We start from the raw sequence: 21,757 nt of genomic DNA, 5'->3' as shown, positions 1-21,757 counted from the left end.
TGACTGGGAATAGAAAGGGTGATAGAGTCTTGGATTCAAGGCAACTGCCAACCTCAGATGCTTGAGGCCACAGCTTATGGCCCCTCATGAAGGGTAAAATCTATTGAAATGCAAGATCCAGAGTTCAGAAATCAGATAGAAATTCCCATTTTAATTCTTAATGAAGAAGTATGACTTCATTTCTGAGACCTGTTTCTGAATAGGGAAGAATTTGGTTGTTTTCAACTGAAAGCAGTATGCCTTTGGTAAACAATGAGTAACATTTCCTGAAAAAGAGAATAACAATTAATAGATACTTAGTCTTAACTTAAAACAAGTTCATAAACAGTATGAGGAGAAAGTCATAATTATAAAGTTAGGGGTTATATTTTAAATATGAGGGGATATGAGCTGTGGCAGATATAATGTAAGTATTACATATTTACTAATTATACTTTAAAATAACCCATTAAATTATTTCAAACAGCATACCACAGTAGATTGTAAAATGTAAAAGTGTCAGTATCGAAAAAGTATATAAACTATAATTGTATTCAAATGTGACTTCTTTAAAAATAAGTATAATTCACTATCTTTTCTGGAATTAACATGGCCCCAAATGCTAATTTCCAAAATGGTATAATTAAAAGGAAAACAACAAAAAGATATAATTTTTGTAGCTGTTTCAAGCATTTTAAAATGACCGAAGTGCACATATTGTGTTAGGTCCAACAAAAAAGCTCAGCATACAACCTATTTTTATCAGAAATACTCTCTTCTTTTCATTAAAAGACATCTAGCATTTTTAGGTGTAACTGCACATCTTGCAATTTACATTTCTGTTATCATCGGCAATAGAAAAAACAAGGGGGGGGGGGTAGGAATTTCTCAGCTCACACCATTACACTGAAAGTGAGACTGTGATTAGGAAGGAAGGAAGGAAGGAAAGAGAAATGTAAATGAACTAAAAACATAAATATTTGCAACCTTGTGGTGTCCTGATGGTGGTTAATTTAGTGCCTCTGATACCATTTCACTTTCTAAAAATAGAAAGGTGACTCCCCAAGTCCAGCCAGCACTTCATTGAGGATGGTTAGGGAAAGTAATGGAGCTGAGCTCCAGCACATCAGGCCTGGAAGGGAGATCTCAGCTGGCAACAGAGAAGAGCTGAAGCAGTCATAGTGGTAAAGTCCCCTGCATGAACGTTTTACTCTATTTTCTCAGCAGATATTTATCAGGTAAGGAAAAATTCTTGGTCAGTGGATAGACTTGGATTTTCATTAGGGACTTTAAGGTTACAGTCAATGCAGGATAGATTTCATGGGTATACAACATGTGCAGTTTGTGACTGAGCTATATGGGTCCCCTACACTTGATTCTCTGCGCTGCCATCTTGTAATTCTTAGTAACGGTGGAGCCAGAGGCTCCATGTTTTCATTATGTAGCTGTTTCTGACCACACACATGCTTTCTCTGAAAGAACTATGGGCCTCCAGCCTGGAATGCTTGGTGGGACTCCTCAGTTCAGATTCTGATAAGGAATTAGGAAAAAGTCTAGAATGCAATGGAAGATGGTTTATCTTTCCCTGATCCTTCACTGGGTCTAGGTTCTTAACACAGTGGATTCTACAATAGTTTAGGCCAAGATCACTGACCTTCTCAACACCCTATAACTCCTCAGAAACTTTCAATCAGTCTCAAATCATCTTACAATTGGGAAAATCCCAAGGAAGACTGAGACATCTTAAAGATTAAAGAAAAAAGTTTGGATTTCAGTGCTGGTACTATCCAGTCTGACCTTGAGAACCTGACATTCTATAAATGATCTAAAAGCTAAATAACAAGGCAGATACTCATCAGGGTAAGCTTAGGGAAACTGATCAAAGAAAGCACCTGGCCATTCATTCAGTTGTTGATTGTTTATGGAAAGGCTTTACAGTCCTTCCTCTGGGTATCAGCTCTTATGTTAACTTTCACTAGCAAGCTAAGAATAGCTGCTTTGCAAAGATGACTACAATTTCTATACCACTCACTCTAAATCACCCTTTCACTGCCAGGTTATTTTCCATGTCACATGTCAGGACATACAACAGGAAACTGCTGACAACTACAAATCAGAGAATGCGAATCAAGATGTAGGGGGAGAGGAAGAGTTTTCAAAATGTAACTTAATATAGAAGATTGGGAAATTAAATCCTTCTTAGCTAAAAATTGATAGTTTATAACATAAATATCAAAGGTACTCTGGGAATAGTTTTCTAATGACTTTTCAATTTCCTACTCTAGAAAGTACTAACACTTGCCAAAGAGCTAGTCTTAAGAGTTTTGTATTTCAAATGAAAAGTACCCAAAGAAACAATGATTGCTAAAAAAAAAAAAAAAAAAAAAAAAAAAAAAAAAACAGTAAAATTTGATACCATAAGCATTTTCATTGAGTCTGTTTTCAGCCTATTTCTTATAATAGTGGTATCTTGCTCTAATAAAACAATCAGAACGGACATTCAGAGATATTTCCAATAAAGCCCTAATATCACAGGCACTTTGAACTGGATAGGAACTCGAGATCACACACTCAGCTCAGTACACATCCCTGTCTTCTACCCGCTCCCTCCTATTTTCCAGGCCAGGAGACTGAGCCCCACGTAATATCAGAGAGAAGTCTAAGGTAACTTTCTTGTTAGAAGAACTAAGAGTAGAAAAGCTCATCTCCACCTCCACTTTAACATCTATCCTAGAATTCTTTCTCACCTCCTCTACCAAACCATAGTATTTTCTATCCCAGAAAGAGCCTTCCATATATTAAAAATAATTCATCTTTCTAAAATATATGATTCCACTGGATGGACCAGAAGAATGTGCCATAGACAATATTCCTGATATTTCATCCAGCCACGTATTTTGTGTGTCCAACAAACCTTTATCAAACTCCTACTAGATACAAAGCAGGACTCTGGGGAGAACACAAAATGGAAAAAAGTGCCTTTGGACACTCTTATGAGAGTAACTATAAGTGAAAGAAAACATGACATACATGAATCACAAAAGGTGATGTTCCTAAAAGGCACAACTTTCAATGGAGGATGGGTTACAGCTTTAGGATGAGAGGAGGCCTCGTAGAGGAGGTTTTAGCTGATGTGGGCCTTAAAAAATGGACAGAATTATAATGGGCACTGTACACTGAATTGGGATCAAAAGTATAGAAGAAAAATAAAGGAAGACAAATGAGAGATACAATGAAGGAAACAGTATAAAACCTCATTTGTCTACTTCTGAGATTAAACAAAGGAAGTAATGAGTAATGCAACTGGGAATTTGGACTCTAAGCAGAATGTTCAAGCTAAGTTCAAGCTAAATCTCAGGGGCAAGCTTCCCTTCTACTGCCCTGTGCAGACCTCTGTCACGGCTCTGGGAAGGACACTCAGGAACTGCTGAGTGTCCATTAATTAACTCATTAATTCACTTGTTCAATATGCTATTCCAGGCACTGTTCTAGGAACTGTGAATTCAATAAAAGAAACTAATTCTTTGCACTCATAAAACTTTTATTTGGTTGAGGGACAGTTAAGTAACAAATAATGAATATATTATGTCATAGGTGCTATGAAAATATAAAGCTAGAAAAGAGGGTATGGGGAAAAGAGAACATGAGGAGAGAGATGCACAAAGAAGGGTCATTAGGATGCATCTGTAGCCACCATGAGAGGGGAATCAGGCAAAAACCAGAAGAAGATATATGAGGCTCACTCGGATCCCAGTAGCACAAATACAGTGAAAGCAGTGAAAAATAGCAGAGGGGGGATATAGGAAAACAACTGAGCTCAAGATGGAGCTAGGGCCTTACAGGTCACAGAAGGTGGGAGCTGTCTTCTCCTCCACCAGGGCTCCTTGAGGACAGAGCCCCTTCCATACCTTGGGTGACTATGTATGCTGAGGGCTGTCTGCAAGGCACAGAGTAGGTGTTCTACCAATGTCTGCCATAGATAGAGCTCTAAAGTCAGTGGTATGAACTTCAGAGCCAGAAACCCAATCACAAGGAGTCACAGAAGACCTGAGAGGAGGAGATGGTACCAGCCAAGGCAGGCCTCCTTTTGCCTTGAGAAATAACAAATTGTAACACTCCTCATCCCCTCATGATGAAAACAATTCACTGCAGCAAGTTTAGAAAAAACAGGTAATTAAAACAGTCCTATACCAGGATTGTTCCATCTTGGTATCAGCCTTAAGCCTTGACAGCCATATATATCCACACACAGCCAAAAGCCTACAATAAAATTTACTTAGTCATCATTTCCTCCTAATACATGCCTGGAACAAATTCCCATATCATTAACTATTACTGTATGACATAGTTTAATATCATAAAATTCTATAATATAGATATACCAAGATTTATTGACAGAGTCTCATGGAGATGGACACAGCCAACCACTCTGATAAAAGTTTGGTTAGTTTAAGAAAGAGGTTAGTTTAAGAAAGAAAAAGCAGTGCACATTCATAGGCAGCAGAAAAAAAGAGAGGAAAGAAGTCTGAAAATGTAAAAAGACTTCAGATATGCCACAGTTCTTCTGTGGTGACAATATACAGAAGCTTTATAAGTCTGCTTTACATATTTGTACGCCTTTGACACTGCACCAAGAAAGACAACATGCCAACACACCTAACCAGACACTGCTAGAAAGGTGGGCCTCTGTCTCTCCCACAGGGCTGACAGCAGACTGGAAGTATTCTCTGCTCTGTGTGTGTATTCCCATTCCCAGATCCCTGTGGCCATGCCTTTACCCTCAGCCCTAAGGTCTTCAACTCAATGGCTCATGCCTTTCTTCCCTTATTGTCTCCCTGACATTTCTGCCTTCAGTCCTCCCCCATGCTTTGATTTAAGCAACAACTGCCATCAAATAAAGAATTCTGGGTGTGGATTTAGCTGACAAAATATGAAAGTAGGAGATTTATATAAGAGGATTAATAGCAATATTATCAACAACTTAGATGGGAAAAAAAGCTGAAATAGTTTGATGTGTTCCTAATAATAAAGCAAAATTTAAATAAATTATGACATAAAGACAGAATGAAGAATCATTGCCAGTGGCCTGGGACAAAGTTTATGATAATATGTTAACAGAAAAAAAAAAGCAGAAGACAGGCTTGTATTCCTAACATGACCTCAAAAATTTTTAAATACTCTATATGATGTGTGATGTATAATTAAATGGACATACTTTAAAATATAAGCAAATAGGGGCTGGGGCTGGGCTTCAGTGGTAGCACACATGCCTGGTATTTGTGAAGTACTGGGTTCGATTCTCAGCACCACGTATTAAACAAAACAAGATCTATCAGCAACTAAAAATTATTTTAAAATATATAGGCAAATATTACCAATGCAAACCAATGATTATTTCTTGGTGGAAGAATTATAAACATTTGTGATTATTTATTCATTTCTGAGTGTTTTACTTTTTTGGTAATAGCATTTCCTTTTATAATGAGAAAAAATCACTTGCATTTTTAAAATCTACTCTGATTGTAGTAAGCACTTCACATCTGTTTTGCTTCTAATAAACTACAGCACATTTATATTTATTTCAAACAATGATGACAATTAACCTTCATAGGTCATAAGATATAGGGGTTGCTGATAGTGACCAAACATTTGAGGTCACTGAGTTGGGAAATTGTTATTCAAGGTTGGAATTATGGTCTCTGATAGAAGGATGGGGCTGGACATGCCTCACCAGGGAATAATTGACCCATACACATGTTCAGGAAAGAATTACTCCTCAAACACCTACTTGGAAGAGAAAAATCAAACCTTTTCACCTATCATTACATGCATAGATCAGGAACAGACACATAGTTGTACCAACAGACACAATTACCAACTGTTTTAAGTGGTAATAAGGAAAGATGAAGAATGGTATGAGTGAAGAGTCAAGATGAATTTTGGATTGGGGTTGGTAAATCCTTTTTGAGGAAGTGACATTTAAACTCAGACCTTAGAAACTAATGTAGGAGTACGCCCTGTGAAAGGCTCATGGATACCTGAACAAGTGTTCCGAAAGGAGGAAAAGGCATATGCAAAGACCTTGGAACAGGAATGAATGTGTACAATGGAGCCCTTGACAGAATCAGCAGCAACAGGCTCTAATCAAATGAGTTAACAAGGATCAGAGAGTTGGTGACATGTAATCAAGTTAATCTGTTACTTCAAAGAATAACCATGCTGTCATATAGGACTAATAGGGAATTCACTGTCTTCCATCCTTGCCCACAGCAACCATCCATTTCACTAAGAAAAGTCCCATTTGCTCAGGTGACCTTCAAAACTGACTTTGGACAGTGCGATTATAAAATGAATGAAGCACAAATGCAGCCCACTCCTCAGAAAAGGCAATCATAAGTAACCAAATAAAGATAAAAGTGTTCTTTGAATTGAACAGCTCATCTTTTCGCCTACTTTGGAAATAGAAAGCACATGGTGCTCATCATTTAAAGTGGCTCACAGTGGAGTAATACTCAGGACAAGGAAGAAAAACAACAACAACAAAAAACAGCCAAGTCAGTAATTAACACTAATTTCAGTTAATGGAGGAAGAAACCCACTTCTTTCAGTTGCTTTCACCACAAGTTCCCTGAGACTGTATCTTAACAAGCCATTTAAGACAATCTATAGCAATTGTAAAGTTAGTAAATGGTCCATAAAATATGAGACAACTGAGACCAAAAACTGGAGAAGAAACCAGCATTTCAGCAACTGAAACATAAAAAAAAATTGTAAGGCCCAATAAAATAAACCAACAGAGACAAACATAGTAAATACATATCAGCTAAAACTCAGGCTAACCACCAATTACCAGCTAACATAAATATTGCCAACAACATGTATAAAACTTCCATGCTTAAGGCCAGTGAGGAAAAAGAAAAAAGATAAAACAATTTACAAAGTAGTAGAAAGCAAGAGAGAAGTGTGGGTAGCAGGGTATACTGAGCTTACAAGAGAATGTTATCTTTCATCCCAAAACATGCAGGAGGGACCATTTGAAAGCAAAAAGTTTGTCAAGAATATTTCCAGCTATGATCAAATTCTGTTTCTGAAATTTCTCTCATATTGCTGTGAAGGGGAAAAAGAAATACCTCTTAGTTCACATTAGATTTCTATTAAGTTCCAGGTAGGATGCTGGGCACTCAGCAAACAACAAACTAGATTCTTTTGTCTGTTTTCTAGAAACTTACAGTCATCTACCATGAAGCCAAAGCTCAAAACAATGAAGGATGCAACCCTGTTATTGATGTCTTCTTATTTTCTCCCTAATGTGATGCATTTGTCCTCTCAGATTAATGAAAGGAGGGAGAACAGGAAGAAGAAAAGGAAAATGGGCAGGGAGGTGATAAGGAAGAAACAAGGATAGAGTGAGAGATGGGAGGGAAAATTAAACTTTTTTTTTTTTTTTTTAATGAGTATGGCCAGCTGGTGAGAAACTCTTAGTACCATCTTGGTGCCTTGGGCTTTTTGAATCTGAATCCTAGAACAATTGGTTCAGAATCAGGTTCCTTCTAGCTTTACATTCCAGGACTCTGCTTCAGTTCTTGAACAGGAAGCAGCAGGAATGTTGGTTCCAAGCTTATACAGCATTCTGCAACATCAGGTAACTCAGCACAGAAGAATCATGCCCAGGGAATGTTTCTGAAGAGAACCACTGCTGCAGAAACCCTCAATTCTATTTCTTGGGAATGAGCTTAGAACTTTGCAACATTTTGTGTGTTGAGGGGGGGCAGGGGGGCATCACATATAGCATCAATGGGGATGTGTTCAAGTACCATGTACAATAATATGCATCAAGAACATTAAAACCACATACATTTCTGACCTAGAAATTCCACTTCCATTCTTCTTTACAAATTTCTTCATCCCAATAGCCTATGATAGCAGAAAATTAGAAGACAAAATGCCTACCAAAAGAAGCAAAGTTCAGTAAGATATGAAATAGCCACACAGTGGAACATCCTAAGGATGTTGAATTGATATAGACAGTTATGATAAAATGATATAGAAGAAAAAGTAGGCCCTAATCTTCATCATGTGGGGCTAGGCCCCAACTTCCTTAATAAGACGCCTATAGCACCCTATAGCACAAGAATTAAAATCAAGAATCAACAAATGGGATGGATTCAAACTAAAAAGATTTTTTCTCAGCAAAAGAAATAATCTGTGAGGTGAACAGGGAGCCTACATCCTGGGAACAAATTTTTACCCCTCACACATCAGATAGAGCTCTAATCTCTAGGATATATAAGGAGCTCAACAAGTTAAGCACCAAAAAACTAAATAATCCCATCAATAAATGGGCCAAAGACCTGAACAGACACTTCTCAGAAGAAGACATGCAATCAATCAACAAATATACGGAAAAAAATGCTTATTATCTCTAGCAATCAGAGAAATGCAAATCAAAACTACTCTAAGATACCATCTCACCACACTAAGAATGGCAGCCATTATGAAGACAAACAACAAGTGTTGGCGACCATGTGGGGAAAAAGGTACACTATACACTGCTGGTGGGACTGCAAATCAGTGCAGCCAATTTGGAAAGCAGTATGGCAATTCCTTGGAAAGCTGGGAATGGAACCACCATTTGATCCAGCTATTCCTCTTCTCAGACTATACCCAAAGGATCTAAAAACAGCATACTACAGGGACACAGCCACATCAATGTTTATAGCAGCACAATTCACAATAGCTAAACTATGGAGCCAACCTAGATGTCCTTCAGTGGATGAATGGATAAAAAAAAAATGTGGCATTTATACACAATGGAATATTACTTATCACCAAAAAAGAATAAGATCATGGCATTTGCAGGGAAATGGATGGCATTAGAGCAAATTATGCTAAGTAAAGTTAGCCAATCCCAAAAAAACAAATGCCAAATGTTTTCTCTGATATAAGGGAGGTGACTCAAAGTGGGGTAGGGAGGGAGAGCATGGGAGGAAAATTACCTCTAGATAGGAAATAGGGGTCGGAGGGAAAGGGAGGGAGAAGGGAAATAGCTAGGATGGTGGAAGGAGAGGGTCATCATTATACAAAATACTTGTATGAAGATGTGAATTTGGTGTCAACATACCTTATATACAAACAGAGATATGATAAATGGTGGTATAAAGGTGTATTAAGAATTATATGCAAAAAAATAAGAGAGCTCATGTATAATGGCATAATTTGGTGTGAACATACTTTATATACAGAGTTACGGATAATTATGAATGTAATGCGCTCCACTATTGTCATGTATGTAAGAAATAAATTGAAAAAGAAAAAAATAGTTATGAAAGAAAAATAAATATTAAAGGCCAAAAATTCTTAGAAGTCCAGTATAAACACATCTTGGTAAAAAGGGTAAAATGCAAATATTCATATTTACATAGCATATAAACATATCTGCATCTATCTAAATATTTATAAATATCTATAAATAAATAGTGGAATAGCCAGGGGTATAGGTTAGAAAATACAGCACTATCTTAACTCTGCAGTAATTTCTTTTTGCTTTCTTGTGATTTATAATTTGCTCATGATGGACACATTAAAGTTAATAATCCCTCATCCATCCTCTTCCTCTGACCACTGGTGACTACAGACCATCTTCAAAACTGAGGTCCTTCCATGGTTGCCAAGGTCAGTGTTGGTCCTGGTGCCATCCAAACCTGACCTCAGGCAGTGACACTCTTTGGACAAAGCTCCCTAGACAGCTTACCAAATATAGGTCTGACTCTGACTTCTGATATATTTTTTTTCATCTAACAAGGCTTGAGACCTAGGTGTTTCTTCTCTTCAGAATTTAATTATTCAAATTTATGCATTTAAATGGACTCACTACTGGTTATTGCTTAGAGGAGGCTAATGTGCCAGTAAAATATCTTTTATTTTCAAGACTGAAATGAACTTGGAATGTATCTAATTTTGCTTCAAGCACTTTCAAGAAGCTGTGAAAGCTTCCACACCCTGCCAAATTAGCTGCCTGTTTGCAGTCTCAGAGCAAGGCAGAGGAGGCCCGAGCAGTCAGCTTGGTTTCTTCTTAAAGATGCTGTGCCAGCTGAGAAAGAATGTTTCCCCTGCAGGGAAATTATTTGCTGGCAAAGACCCTGGCTTGGCACTTCTCCAAAGTGGAGCTAACTCCCAAAGGAAGCCACCAGGCTGCTTTGCCCCATCCAAAGATTCTCTGGCACTAAGTACCACGCATGTGTGTGTACAAATTGGTTTCCAGGCAGCTTGAGATACAGGCTAGCAGTAAGTTCCAAAACTATGCCCAACTTTATATGCCCAGCTGGAAGGATAAAATATTGTTGGGTAGCAAGGACTTTACTTTTAAAACCTTCAAATCTTACTGTTTCAGAGTATATATTTTTTAAGACATGGGTAACTTGGAAAATTAATAGGTTTCCTGTTGAACAAAGAAAAAATGTTGCTTTGAAGAAAAGTTGAATTTTATTGGATATAATAATTTGCAAACCAGCTATAATTCTTTTGGAGAGCTTTGCTCTGGAAAGAATCCAATATTTTTTTATTTCATTGTAAAAAAATAAATACTTGGGCCTACAAAACAGCAAAGAAACCAAGAGATATGTTGATCTGTAATCATCAAGATAGCCACCAAACATATAGGAAGTACTCATAAAGATGGGGGAATACATGACCAATCTGAAGTGTGAGGCACTTGGAGACTAATAAGCAGACACATCCTTTGGACTGAGGGGTCATCTGCTGGCCAAAACCTACAGCAGAAGGAATATGTAAGTGCCCACTAAATGAGAATCTCTCTTTGTGCACAATTCAAAGATGTAATAAGGTGCTGTTCCCACGTTCAAGAAACCTACAACAATTAAATGCACAAGTATGCATTAAATGAATTTGGAAAGAGTTATAATAAAGCATTGTTCTTGTTTAGATATGAGGTGTCTCCCCAAAGCTCCAAAGCAATGCAGGAATATTTTGACATGAAATCACTAGATTGTGAGAGAGGTAACCTTATCAGTCTCCCTCAGTGTGAATGGACTTACTGGGTGGTAACTCTAGGGAGACAGAATGTGGTTGAAATAGGTGGAAAAATGGGGTATGCCCTGGAAGGGTGCATCTTCCATGTGGCCCATTTCTCTTTCTCTGCTTCCTGGCTGCCATGAGCTGAGAAGCTTTCTTCCACTGTTCCTTCAGCCATATACTACACCATATATATTACTCTTGGGCCCAGAGTAATATAACCAATCGCTCATGGACTGAACCTCTAAAATCATAAGCCCAGAATAAACATTTCTACTTCCAACTTGTTGTCATCAGGTATTTTGGTCATAGTGACGAAAATCTGACCAACATAGGTATGTACAGATGCCCACTAAAGAATAAAGAGGAAGCATTTAGCTCAAACTGAGTATGCAGCACAGAAAGCTTCCTGAGGATGCAATTCCTATATTCAACTTAAATGATGAAAACTAGCCAAAGAAAGAGGATGTAAGGGTTTTGTAGATGGGTTTACAGACACAGAATCCTGGAGAGAGATGCAAAAGGTCTTTTACTCATTTAAACCAAAGGAGCAAGTTCAAGGTAGAAAGTGACAGAAGACCATGTTGGAGAACAAAATGAAAGATGATGACACTGGGACTTTTCACCTTGTAGAGACTAAGGGCTAGGCCAGATGTTGGGAAGAGAAAGGAGTCAGAATGAAGGGCTAAGGAGGCATAATGAGCTCCACCTTTAGGTTCAAGTTGGAAGAAAATTCCAGAGGCAGTCCATGAGCCTTCCAGAGAAGCCAGAAATCACTGAGAGATAGAACCCTGGAATATGTGCCACTACTCCTCAGGAATGGTCCATATGGATCATTTAACAACAACAACAAATTATCCTACATGTTCTTCCACAGCAATGAGCAGTAAAATTATCAAGCGTGAAAAGGTCCCATAGATCTGCTCAGGACGGAAGTAAGGACAGCAAAAGGAAAAGAGCTAGAAAGATAGTCCCCTTGTGGAGTCAATTTGGCAAAAAAAGAAAAAAAAAAGAATTCCCAAGGGATGAAGTGAGTAATGACTGCTCTCAAATGATAGAAAAGAAGGCTGGTGCTCAGAAACCTGGGGAAAGAAGAGACCTGTGAAAACTCAAGAAGAGACCTAGCATCTTTAGAAAAAAGTAGGCAGGAGGGCTTAACACCAAGGACGAGGAGAGGGAAGTGGAGGGGGGTGTATGTCCGAATGTTGGGGTTTAGAGGGATAAGGGAGAGCTAACATTCAAAAAGCATCAACTTTTTTCTATGTAATAATTAAGTAAAGACCAGAGGCTAGTTTGAGTGAAGGAGGGAATCTTAAAAGCAGCCTTGAACCAAGACTGTTATAACAAGAGGTGCCCCATCAATTCCTTGAATTCCTGTTTGTTAAAACTGGTTGTAGAGCTGGGTGTGGTAATGCATACCTGTAATTCCAGCAGCTCAGGAAGCTGAGGCAGGAGGATCTCGAGTTTAATGGCAGCCTCAGCAAAAGCGAGACACTAAGCAACTCAGTGAGACCCTGTCTCTAAATAAAATACAAAATAGAAGAGACTCCAAACCCTGCATTTATCACCAAGGCTTGTCACTGGTGATTTAAGAAAGTGAAATGTGGAGGACTGTGTGAAGACCTGGTGCCCTCTGGGGTGAACCAGCGTAGAGAGAAGCAGAGCTTAATGGAGCAGGTTGAACTGAACAGCTTCTTCTACTTCAAAGACCCCCAGAGTAATTAAAGTTTGGCATGTGCAAAGACATTGTCATTGCTGTCCTGATTTCTGACAGAATTTACTTACATGGGTCTTTCCTCCATACTGAATTATGCTCGAAGGTGACTAAGTCTATCTTCTTCAGTCAAGCCCCAGCACAAGGTTGGACAAATGACAGGTCCTTCAACACCAGCAGCATGACTGAGGTAAAAGTGGTAGAGCAATGACCATCTACGGTACTCAAACTGCATTCATCCTGCAAGCCAAGGAAGAATGTTTCTGAGGGGCCACACAGAGACCTTTTCCCACAGAGTGCCTGATTGCTAACAGAATATTCAAATGCATTGGCACTTACAGGAGGAAGTTCAAGGGCCCAGTTCTTCAAGGTTGTTCTCATTACCTTTTTAAAAAAATACCTTTATTTATTTATTTTTTTGTGGTGCTGAGGATCGAACCCTGGGCCTTGCACGTTCTAGGCCAGTGCTCTACCACTAAGCCACAACCCCAACCTATTCTCATTATCTTTCATGCCTCCTCATAACCTGTTCCTACTTTTTCATATTTGTTTTTCAGCTAAATAGCATGTACCATCCAATCAATTATTTAAGGCCAAAACTGGAAGTCAATGATCTTTTGTTTCATTATGCGCCATACTCAACAAATCATCCAGGACCCATGACTGCTTGCCCTACAGCCTACCCTTATCCTAGGTTCTGTTCTTTGCTGCCTTAGTTCAAGCCCTCACCTCCAGCATACTTGATGGTGCTCCTCCAGTGGCCTTATCACTCACTCATCAGAAAAACTCTTTCCATGCAAAGTTGCTCTCGTGCTGTCCCTTGTCTATAAACACATCCTGGAACCCTCCCATTGACTGGGTTTTAAATATGCAAATGGAATGGCTGAAATAATCCAAAAATCCATCCATATTAGATTTACATTCATAAGATATTTACTCTACTTAGTGGAGGAACTGGATTTTGAGATAATCTTTCTAAATTTCTAAACACTATTTCAAAATTGGACATTCTTCAGAAAATAAAAGGAAACAAAAAAGATTGAAGAAAAACCACAATAAGATACCAACACAGATCTATTAGGGTGGCTCTTTATAAAAAAAAAAACAGAAAATTATAATAGTTGGTAAAGATGTGGAAAAACTGGAACCCTTAGGCACTGTCAGTGAAAATGTAAAATGGTGCAGCTGCTATAGAAAATAGTATGATAGTTTCCTGAAAAATTAAAAAGAGAAATATCATATGATCCAACAATTCCACTTTTGAGCATAAGTTCAAAAGAACTGAAAACAAAGACTCAAGTAGATATTTATACATGCATGTTCACATCAGTATTACAATAGCCCAAAGCAGGATATGACCTGTGTCCATCAAAAGATGAAGGGATAAACAAAATGTGCATACATATAATAGAATATTATTTGGCCATAAAAGAGAAGGAAATTGTGACATGTCGATGTGGATCGGACAAATACCACATAGTTCCACTCTTATGAAGTACCTAACATTGTCAAAGTCATGAAGACAAAAGGTAGAAAAATGGCTATCAGCAGCTGCATTAGGAGGGAATGAAAATTTTAATTTAACTGGCTCAGAGTTCCATTTGCAAGATAAGAACTGTCCTAGTCACTGGTTGCACAGTAATGTCAATGTACATAACACTGCAGTACTATACACTTAAAAATGGTTACAAGGGTAAACTTGATATTGAATGCATTCTACCACAACTAAAAATAACGTGAAGAAATTAGTTACCAAATGCACCTGAGTAGACAGAAAATAATTCTGTTGTGTTTTGGACGATGTATTTTAATCATTATCACAGGTTCTGAGCATGCTTTAAAAATAATCTAACCAGAACTTATAAAAATAGTTCACATACACAATATCATGTACATGCCCCAGGAGCCTTAGCTGCACTTTCACTTCTACTTCTAATTCACACTGCCCAAATGCAAAGGCACATTTTCCCTAAAGTAGCTCTGTTCACTTATCAAAGCAAACTACAAATATCAGTGCTTAGCCTTCAGAGTTTCCCTCAGCTAATGCATCACCCCATGGATTCTTTTTAACTTCTCCTAACCTCAACAAGTCTTTCCCAGCATTCATCTGAGATATTCATGCAATTTTCCTCACCCAGAATATCTTCTCTCCAGTCTACCTCTCCTGTATGGGTCCAGCATAGGACTCACTTCACTTGTGAATCTTGGAGGCAATTCTCCAGCAGAACTGAGGAAACTGATTTTGGGTCCACAAGGGGTGGGTATCCAGGGTTAAGTGTCTTCTTTTTGTTTTCCAAGAAAGACATTATTATAGACTTGGAACATCTTTATGTCCTCAACCATGGAGAAAAAGGCACCAGACCACAGGATTTAGAGCCCCTTTTACTTAAGGCTCTCTATAACTCTGCCAACCCCCTCCACATGGTGCACCCTACTCTTGACAAGGTTTTCCAGTAATTTACCACAGGCTAGGCATTGCTATACCATTGAGAATGAGCTGAACGAGACTGAAATTAGAGAAGATGTTGTAATAGAAAACATTACCTGGCTTCCACAAACATTGAGGACAAAAGGTTCTTGGGACTTAGGCTTATCACACAGATTCCATGATGGAATTATGTAGGTGATGTTGATATCAATAAGGATTCCTACTGGAAACCAAATACTGTTGAGAACCATAGCCGAAGTGGCCCCAGCAAACTTCCAGCTACCGGCTGATGATTGGCTCACAGCGGCCCCAGCAACATCTAGCTGATTGGCTCCTCTGCGGTGATGCTCATTGGGCTGTTTCCCTGCCCTTTCAGACCACGGAGCTGCTCATTGGGGGACTTTTTTGGCTCCGCCCACGTGACCCAGCCAATCGGCCTCAAGAGCAGGAGGATTGTGGGAGGTGGAGAGAAGCTTGTGTGGGAGAGAGAGGCTTGTGGAAAGCCGGTGGTGGCAGTTGAGGCTCTGAGGGTTTTTCCTGAGAGGCTGTTTTGTTTGGCGTGTGTGGTTCTAAAAATAAAGTTAGTTTCTTTTGACAAGTGGCTCCTGATTGTGCCCAGCCAGACTGCAGCAAGATAGCCTCTGGCTTTCTACGAAACCCACTTCATCGTGGCATGGCTACCCAAAGTGAACATGGAACTGGGAGGAGAACCCTTTCCTAGGCACTTCCACTTGGATCATTCCCTTCCCACCAGACTTCCAAGAGAACAGGCCTCTAACTCCACTGTTGGGCCTTGAATCACATGCTATCTTGCTTTTATTTTGAATGGCTTCACATGCTTATGTCCATCTTCCCAGGCACAGGGAATACTTTAAACTGTCAGCATACAATAGACCCTCAATAAACACATGCTGATTTCTTGAAGCATCTAAGTTCTACATTCCCATCTTGAGAAAGGAGCCCACTCTTGTTTCCAAGCAGCTTATTAGCTGAATTTAAACAACTATTTAGCTAGGACCCAAATGCTATCCATATTTCTTTCAATGTTCTTCTAGTTTATTGCATGGTGCTTAAGTTTAGGCTGAGGATATTTATGCCAGTAACATCAGAAAAAGGCATAAACAGCATGACTATCACTTTAATTCTGCTTTGTTTTGCAGAGTTGCTGGAGCTGACAACTTCACAACAAGGTGTCTGCTTCCCATAAATCAGAGTAGGCAATTTTTCTCCAATTATATTTTAATTCATGGATAATCATTCTCCATAGCAGGTGGCAAGTAGAAGGGGGCTGGAAGCCAGGGAGAAAGAAGGTATGATAAAGTATTAAATAATTTTTATTTGAATTTGTACCAGCAAGTATTGTAGGAATAGCAGAGACAAAATGCATCTGGTAACAGAACCCAGGTGAACAGAATGCATTAAGTGAATATTGGATGCATCCAGAATCATCTCCTCAGCCAAATGTAGTTCAGTCTAAAACAGATCGTTTCTCACTTAGATTCTCTGATTGCCTAATTCTTCATTTCGTCATAAAGCCCTCCTTCCACCTTTTGCTTGGGGATTCTGAACATGAACTTAAGATTGTTCTAAGAACTGCACTGTCATCTAGGACTTGATCTACACCACAAAAAAAAAAAAAAAAAAAAAAAAAAAAAATGCTTTCCTTTATCTAATGTGTCTTGTTCCAGTATTTGGAACACCCATGTACAGAGAAATTAATTAAACAAACCTTAAAAGGACCCATATGTCTTACTAAAATTGTACTCCTAATCTGTTTGCCAAATTTTTATTAACCACATTATGTGACAGACACTTTAAAGTACAGAAATGAGTAAGACACAAGATCTCGCACTCTAAAAGCTTCCGACTAATAGGAAAATCACTTACACAAGCAGAATTCTTATCCAATTGCCAGCTCCAGCCCATCCTCCCTGCCTGCTCCATCTCAGGACAGCATGTACCACCTGCCCTGGTGGTTTATACCTATACCTGGATATCACCTTTGATTCTATGATCTCATGTTGCTCCATCCTGATGGCTAAACTCTGATCCAAGCCACCATTATCTTTCATTTGGCTTAAGGAAACAGCTTTCCAAATGATCTCCCACTTGTATACTACATTCTCTAAGAGATACACACTCTAATTTTTATAGTAAATACACCTTTAGGCTACTCCCTTGATTAAATCTCTCCAGTGCCAGTGCCCTTAGAAAACTGACTCCTTCCAATAGCCTAATGGCCCTTCATTAGCTGGCACTTGACTACCCCCAACCTCACCTTGTACCTCTCTTCTTGCTTACTAAATCCCACTTACTCAGACCCTCTTTCCCCTTCTTACTTCAAAGTCACTGTACTTGCCTTCTTCTCTGCCTGGAACATTCTCCATTTCCTTCTTTCTTTCATAATTATCATCTCACTTTACTCAGGTCTTAGATCAAATGTCCTGGAAGGAGTGAGAACCTCTGAGCACATGGCTTAGCTCTGTGAGAAATGTCCATTCCTCAGGAAGCCTTCCCTGACCACTCCACAAACACTGCCCCAGGACATTTCATTTCATTTTACTTTCAGTATTTTTTTTTTCAATTACCTGTTAATTGTTTCTGTTCTCTGACTAGCATGGAAACTGGTCTTGCCAGTACCACTGTCTTAGAATCACACTTGGTTCCCAGGAGGCACTCTGAAAAGGGTTTGCTGACATATGAATGGACATCACAAAGAAGAATGAAATGAGGACAACAGAAACACAGCAAGGTAGCATAATAAGGGGCATTTATTTTGGCTGGGAGGAGAAAAGTTGGGAAAAACTTCCAGAGGAGAAATCATTTGTATGGTGCCTTGGAGGATGAGTAGGTAGCCAAAAAAAAAAAAAAAAAAAAGCATCTCAGGCTCTGAAACTTACAAAGGAAAAGCTCCAAAGGATTTGAGGGCATGTCTGAGCAATAAAAACCAATTCTAACGTGGCCCAGAACATATGGAGGGAGATACTGAGAGAGTTACACAGATGATGAACCACTCAATGGCAAGGTGTCAAAACTTTATTATTCAGACAATGAAAAGACCTGAGGATGAAACTGGTATACTCCAAAATGCCTTTTATAAATACTAAGAAAAACTGCTTGAATTTAAAAACAAATAACAAAAAATGGCATTACTTTTAAGAAGACTATATATTCTCCTGCATTATGGGGAGGGAAAAGGACTTCAATCCCATGTTTAAATGAAAAAGAAGGAGGAGCTCAAGACACAGTGAGCCTGTGTCTCAGATGAAAGGCTGAGTACAGAATACTTTTTGGTTTTCAAGGCATAAACAGCCACATTACATTTCCAGATGGTTTCAAGTTAAAAGGTGTCACTGCTGCTTAGGATAAGAAAGGTGGGATGTGGACTTCAGGATTAACAGGATCTTGGGCTCAGCAATCACACTTCATATCACAGAACAATCTGATTAGAAAAACAGTATTTAAGAGAAGGGAAGCATACTATTTAAACTGAAAATAACCTAAAGACCTGCATACTTTATTACATAACATACACAAATGAATGATTCAATCCTAGTCACTGTTTTATCAACAGGAAGTTGCTAAAACCATTGGAAGGGAATTAAGAACCTATGACAAAATATGATTTCTGTGCCCTACCCCCTTTATTTTGGTGATGCTAGGTCTCGAACCCAAGACCTTGTGCATGCTTGGCAAGATCTCTACCACTGAACTCCATCCCCAGTTCATAAAATATACTTTGTGAAGTATTGACTATTCAGTTGGGCTGAGAGTTCTCACATCTCAGGGGTCTCATTAATAGGATTTATCTCAGAAAAAAATTGTTTAATGAGCCCAACTTTCCTCATAACACACGGCACAAGATAGAGAGGATGAATGATAAAGACAAAGGCAGATACAAGGGAGTGAACTGCTTGTGCTTCTACAAGTCTACAGACACACTGTTGGACCAGTTGGCTTTTTTCTTTATTTCTCCTTTAGCAAGGCTTAGGATCTGGGCATCAGCCCACTAGCCTATAAAAGGAGAAACCCAGAACTATGATCAAAGGTCTCTCCTGTGATGCTGACAAAATTCCTTGTAGGTATCTGCTTTCCACAAACCAGCGTGCTGACCCAATCTGAAGGAATGAGGACCTTTGAGCATATGGCTTAGCTCTGTGAGAAATGCGGAGTCAGAGGGTAAGAGGCCATGGAATTGGGCCCCAACCACAGTAAGTGGTAATGTGTTGCTGGAGTTAGAGACACCTGGATGCATACACTATAGCTCTAAATGAAAGTATGAGTGAACAAATGTATGCAAATTTCCCCAAATGTCACAGGAAAATAGCTGGCAAAAGAGAATGGATACAAGGTGCTTAATACAGTGGCTGGATGTAGTAAACACTAAACAATCAACAGTTCTAAAAGATGTTGTTCTTGTCAGTTGTATATACTTATTAATTCTATTATTTTATGTGAAGTTCTCTGGGGAAGAAAGATAAAATCATGCAGCCTCACAAAACTGGAAGGACCCTAAAAATCCCTTCATCCAGTTTCCTGTTTTCAGATATTTTTGTCATCACTGACTGTCACTTTCCTGATAAAGTCACCAGGAACTTGGGCAAATAGGCTGACCACTCAATTCACCATTAACCCCCTTTAAAATAGTCTTGTTTGTGTTCTCCATGATCCCCTAGTGTTTGAAAGTATTTCCTGGGCACTATATTAGATGCCCTAAGAGTTAAGGCTGCCTCTGTTATTACAAATAACTTACAAAACAAGATGAAAGTGTATAAGCCAAAGGGATCATGTGCTGAGTAATCAAAGTGCCAACTCTAAAATATTAGACAGTTATGAAAATGATAATAAAGCTCATAACAACCCTTGCTAATGCATATTGTGTTGTTAAGCAAAAAATCAGAAAACACAATTCTATTTATGTTGTAATTATAGCTAAGTAAAAGTATGTGTGTATATGTATGTGTGTGTGTGTGTGTGTGTGTGTGTGTATAGGCTAGGAAGCAACTTGAAAAATGACTACAGCTAATGTGCTAAGGAGGTGCTGTTGCAGAAGTTTTAAGTTCCAACTCGTGACTATAATGGAGCTGGCAAGGTGAATACCACAGCAGAGACAATCACAGGGAAGGAGGCTGTCCACTTACCCAGGGTTATACAGCATGACTGCGGACAGGTTCTCACAGGACTTTGAGAGGTCGGTCATGGACAAGCTGAAGGAGGACAGAAGGCCACTCTAAGAGCAGACACAGGGCAGAGTGGTTACCTTAGCAAGGAAGAGAAGGCCAGTGCTGCGGACTCACTGCTTCCAACTTGTAAGAGACAATGAGATGCACATGCTCCTGTTAGCATGCACAACAACTGGTCTATCTGAGGACAGCAGATCTGGAACCTTCAGGCCCTAGTTTAACCTCAAACCAAATCCTGAGTGAGAAGTACACAGGAGCCTGACATTCCAGTATAGGGGACATTCACCAGGAATTGCACAACCCAGATGGTCTCCTTTGAAGATTTTTAAAGTTAAAGTGGAGGAAAGAGGTCACAACCTCTTTGCCATCCTTCTCCCAGGCAGGCAGCATCACCCATTATTAGTGGCACTCACAATTACAGAATGATAAAGACCAGGGAGGCAGAGGTAAGGAAAAACCAAAAAGGTGAGAGTTAGACCTATTTTGCTTCCATGGAAAGCCACTGGCAAACAGGCTTTCTTTCCTCTGTTTCTCTAAGTTTATACCAAAAGAACCCTTAAGAGTGACTCTAGACTGGAACAGAAAAGAGGATTCAGGAGTGGGGCTATGGCTTAGTGGTACAGCACTTCCCTAGCATGTATGAGGCACTGGGTTTGATTCTCAGCACCGCATATAAATAAAATAAGTAAATAAATAAAGATCCATCAATAACTAAAAAGAAATTAAAAAAAAAAAAAGAAAGAAAGAAAAGAGGTTTCAGTGGCCAGACCAGCAGCCTGGGGAAGGCTAGGGTCTATAGCTCTGTCCTCCATTCCCATCTTTGGTGAGTGCAACCCCAGGCAGTCCTTCTAGAAGAAGGCTGAGATGAGAGGCTATGTAACTTGATGGTTGAGGCAAAGGCCTCAGACTAGTTTCCTCATGTGGTGGTCTCAGAGCAAGTTAGAGAAAGTAAATCTCAGTCCAGTTTTTCCGCTCAGTTCTCTGGAACATGGGAACAATAACATCTGCTGTGCAGATAAAGTAATAGAATATACCCAGGATGTAAGCATAGTTCCTGGCTTAGAAATGTTGGCTGGGGTCTTTACTGTCTTCATCAGTCTAAGGACCAGCCATGACATCCCTAGCAGATTTCCTTCCCTCCCATCTCTTCTCTTCTTTCTTAGGTCCTCAGCTCACACCCCCCAACCCCATTCAGCAATTAAAGCACCCTCTGGATGGCCCTATCTAAGCAAGTCAAAGTCCCTCCCCATTGTCCTAAACTCCTTCCTGCTCTACTTCACACCTCAGTTAAAAACCTAATTTACTGTGGCTGATTTGGGATTTGATGAAAGGGATTCCAATATTGGGTTAATTTCTAAGACAGATGTGATAAGTGGAAGTCATTCTTCATTAATACAAAATGATACCCAGTTCCTTCGGGGG

General features: G+C 39.2%; 1 protein-coding gene across 2 annotated transcripts in view; it reads right to left on the bottom strand.

Moving 5' to 3' along the window:
- Positions 1-21,757, bottom strand: part of Kif16b (kinesin family member 16B) — a 300,714-nt gene that overhangs the window by 121,029 nt on the left and 157,928 nt on the right. For both annotated transcript variants that reach the window (XM_027921573.3, XM_071608712.1), the window contains exon 17: positions 20,294-20,382. In XM_027921573.3, coding sequence (XP_027777374.1) covers positions 20,294-20,382 — 89 coding nt within the window. The remainder of the gene's footprint in view (positions 1-20,293; positions 20,383-21,757) is intronic.

This window comes from Marmota flaviventris, chromosome 2 (assembly GCF_047511675.1).
Source record: "Marmota flaviventris isolate mMarFla1 chromosome 2, mMarFla1.hap1, whole genome shotgun sequence".
NCBI lineage: Eukaryota > Metazoa > Chordata > Mammalia > Rodentia > Sciuridae > Marmota > Marmota flaviventris.
The sequence above is the reverse complement of the archived record's forward strand: the minus strand, read 5'-3'. Positions and strand labels throughout refer to the sequence as shown.